Consider the following 3,905-nt stretch of genomic DNA (forward strand, 5'->3'; position numbering starts at 1 on the left):
CTTTCCTTGGTAAAAATTAAGTTAAAATTTAAAATTTTACATTTAAAATTTAATATCAATAAATATTGTTTATTTTATATAATTGACTTTATATAGCCACAATAGTTGACCATAGCTGGAAGGGCCTTACAAGTTACAAGTTAAAATTAAATGCTGTAAGAAAATCACAACTAGGAAGTCGCATATGATGTGACTGAACCGGAGAACATCGCATATGTGCTGAGAATACGATTATTGTATACCTCTATTCATAGTAGATCATTTAGAATTTCATTTTACTAATCTTTGCATATATGAGAAACTCGTCAACTCGTCAATAACGTATTCTTAGTATAGTATACTATGTATGCATGAGAAAACAATATAATAATTCATGCCAAGAGGACTCTCGCGTATACCGTGTTGATGCTATCAATTCTGTTGTTGGAAGTTGAAACTCTCGCGATGCGTTGCTGAACAGCTAGCTTAGTTATGGCTTAAATCCTCCCAAAGAGTTTCGTGGTTGATTAGCCACATGATTCTGCCGTCCAGCTATTAATTCATTAATTATTATCTGTTAATATTTTATTTATTTTAAAAATGAAGGCTTAAATAGTGAGGCCCCCTTAAGTGATTAGTATATGTAACTATGTATTTACTTTGCTAGCTTTCATAATTCATTCTAAGTAGTGAAACCATGCAGCATAATTTATCCAACATATCTTACAATATTCATTATTATTGATAAAATTACATTTTAGTACAGGAAATGATAATATGCTAATATGCTATGTTTCACACAAAAAAGCTACACACAGAAAGTTATTTTGATTTGTACGTGAACGTTCGATGCTGAAAATAATAAAGCTCACATGCAAAATTACAAAAAATAGTTTTAGTATTAAAAGTATTTCATCACATGGTGGGACAATAATGCTTGCCAGTTATAGATGCAAGAACAAATGCATTTATAATATGTGGCCTTCTTCCTGAAATCCTAATTGCATTTCCAAGTTACTTGTGGAAATCTTATGGCTAATACAATTTTATTCAGACTATGAATTGGGGTAAAAGTTAATTAACTGCTCTGTATCCTTGACTTTCACCCATCACCTCCACCAACCGGCATTCAATGTTTTTACCTGCCACAAGAATAATTTCTGTTCAGATGTAATCTACACTTTAAAAGCAGATATGTCAGTTTTACCGTTAAGAAATACTAGAAATTCAAGAAACTATTGTTTTTAACCAATAATTATTAGATTTTTAATCTAAAGTAATTAGACTAATAATTAAAAATGCTGACATAAAAATAATAATTTCGATTGATTACTCTTGAATTTTTCTATCATTTCTTCACAAGTAAAGTAAATCCTTTTTAGTTCTACCGTTTTACTAATCTATAGTATTTTTTTTTTTAAATATTACTAATCTATGATATAACTTAAAATAATTTTTCTGGAAACTTTACTTTTATTGTATTCCATCCTTCCAAAATTTAACGAGATCAAATTTAATTTGGATGTGAAAACTACTCCTTTTAGATGGAAATTAATTACATCCGGCAATAACTTTAACCTAATCTGATTGTTTGCTAATAATCGTGCTTAAAGTAGTTGATGGTTGGGGAATGACATTATGAACTCACCGGCTAATTATAATAAAACAATAATCATAGAAGTTTGAAATTTTCGGCCATGCAAGTTTACTTGATGTTTATCAATAATTATAATTAGGACTTACTCAAATCAAAATGTCAAAAACATCTTTTTATACAAATATTTTGTATAATTTGTATAAAAGTATGATTTATTTATTTTATCACGTTTTAAATAAAAACAACATTTTTATAATATATCAAAATCTAACCTTATAATTCATCATTCAAAGGTTAAAAAGTAAAATTTTTATATGAAGACAATTATAAAATCTTTATTCGAGTATTCATTTTATAATTATAATTAGAAAAAATTACACTCTTTTCTCCTGTGAGATACTCTTTTCTCCTGCGAGATGCTAAAATGACACTCCCATCCCCTCAATTTTATAAATGTACATTCTCCTCCTTTCTAACTTTTAAAAAACTTATATTTTAATCCATTTTAAACTTTTTGTGTTAACTAATGTTAATTTTATCTATTTTTTTAAAAAAAATAAATTATTTTTAAAAAAAATACCCATTGTTAATAGTTATTTTTCAAAAAATAATTTTTTTTCTTAAAAAATGGATAAAGTTAATATTAATTAACACAAAAAAATTAAAATGAATTAAATAGAAAATTTTTTAAAAGTTAAAAAGGAAGAGAATGTACATTTATAAAATAGAAGGGAGGGGAGCGTCATTTTAGCATATCGCAAGGGAGGGAAGTGGAATTTTCTCTTATAACTATTATAGGATTTTGATTCTCTAAATTTTGAATTTTACTTTAGAAAGTAAAATATGATCTTTCACCGTTTATTTCATAGATAAAATAAAAAAGAATAAAAAAAACTATTTAAAAATAAGAAATCACACTCTACTCTTTAAAATAAAAATTTAAAAGATTCAAATTCATTATTATAAGTCTAAGTATTGCATTAATGGCATGTGGTATGTAGACTGGTAGTAGATATCTGCGTTCTTTTTTCCCTCTATATATAGCTGCTTGAGAAGCTTTGTAATTACAACCAAAATCAAATCAAAGATAAGATAAGATGGGGCAATCACATAAGAATGTGGGTGCACTTGTAATGATATTTGTTTTGGTGATAGGGATAGCAGAATGCCGAAGGTTCAAAGAAGACGAACTTGTTGACGGATATGGAGGAGCTGGTTTAGGTGCTGGTGGTGGTGGTGGTGGTGGTTTTGGTGGGGGTGGAGGTGCTGGTTCTGGTGGCGGGGTTGGTTTTGGAGCTGGCAAAGGTGTTGGTGGAGGTGGTGGAAGTGGTGGAGGTGGTGGAGCTGGAGGTGGTGCTGGTGGTGGTTTTGGAGGTGGACATGGTGGTGGCATTGGAGGAGGAGCCGGTGCTGGTGCTGGTGTAGGCTTTGGAGGTGGACATGGTGGTGGCGTTGGAGGAGGTGGTGGATTTGGAGGAGGGGGAGGTGGAGGTTCTGGTGGAGGCTCTGGAGGTGGTTCTGGTGTAGGCTTTGGAGCTGGTTCCGGTGGTGGTAGCGGTGGGGGATCTGGTGGCGGTGGAGGTGGAGGAGGTGGAGGAGGAGGTGGAGGAGGAAGTGGAGGAGGAGTTGGATTTGGTGGAGGTAGTGGCTTTGGAAGTGGACATGGGGGTGACATTGGAAACGTAGGATCTGGCGGTTGCAACGGTAGTTATTGTGAAGGTGGTGGTGGTGGATATCCACCACCATAGATGGTGAGATAAATTAATATATATGATGCATGAAATGTAATGCTCTTTTGTTTTTTGTTTTCTTTTTGATCATATGCATGCAGTGTAATGCACAATATAGTGCCTCTTCATGGAACCAAATACGTAATTCGTATTTTATTATTGATTAAATAAACAATTTTATCATGAAAACTAAGCCTTCATCTTATTATTAGAGTTAACTACACATTATCATTGCCATAGTATGTAGGTGATGAGATATAAATATTAGAGTTGTTATATACCTTAAATTAAATTAACAGGCCAGCCATAAATGAAAGGCACATGGCATCACTTGCAGATTGCACAGAATATGCACTTGAAACTGTTTTTCCAAAACCTTATAATAAGAAGATGCATGCGTATGTATGTCACTTGAATATTAGGGAGACAAAAATTACGAATAGAACTTATTTTATTTATCTTTTATTAATTAATTGTTGCAATAATTAATATTAAATAAGACAAAAGTGCAATATAAAAGCTTCTGCCAACAGTATATATATAATTAATAAGCACGTAGCTCCATTGGCCATGCATATTCGAGTACTATACATGGACAT

General features: G+C 31.9%; 1 protein-coding gene across 1 annotated transcript; it reads left to right on the forward strand.

Annotated features, from left to right (window-relative positions):
• On the forward strand, positions 2,596–3,389 carry LOC107620123 (glycine-rich cell wall structural protein-like). The gene has a single exon (XM_016322340.2). The coding sequence runs from the start codon at positions 2,674–2,676 to the stop codon at positions 3,322–3,324; it is 651 nt and encodes a 216-aa protein (XP_016177826.1). The 5' UTR covers positions 2,596–2,673; the 3' UTR covers positions 3,325–3,389.

Source organism: Arachis ipaensis, chromosome B01 (assembly GCF_000816755.2).
Source record: "Arachis ipaensis cultivar K30076 chromosome B01, Araip1.1, whole genome shotgun sequence".
NCBI lineage: Eukaryota > Viridiplantae > Streptophyta > Magnoliopsida > Fabales > Fabaceae > Arachis > Arachis ipaensis.

What these genes read in the sequence shown, in the direction of transcription:
- LOC107620123 (XM_016322340.2), top strand. Translation starts at nt 2,674, where the DNA reads ATGGGGCAATCACATAAGAATGTGGGTGCACTTGTAATGATATTTGTT.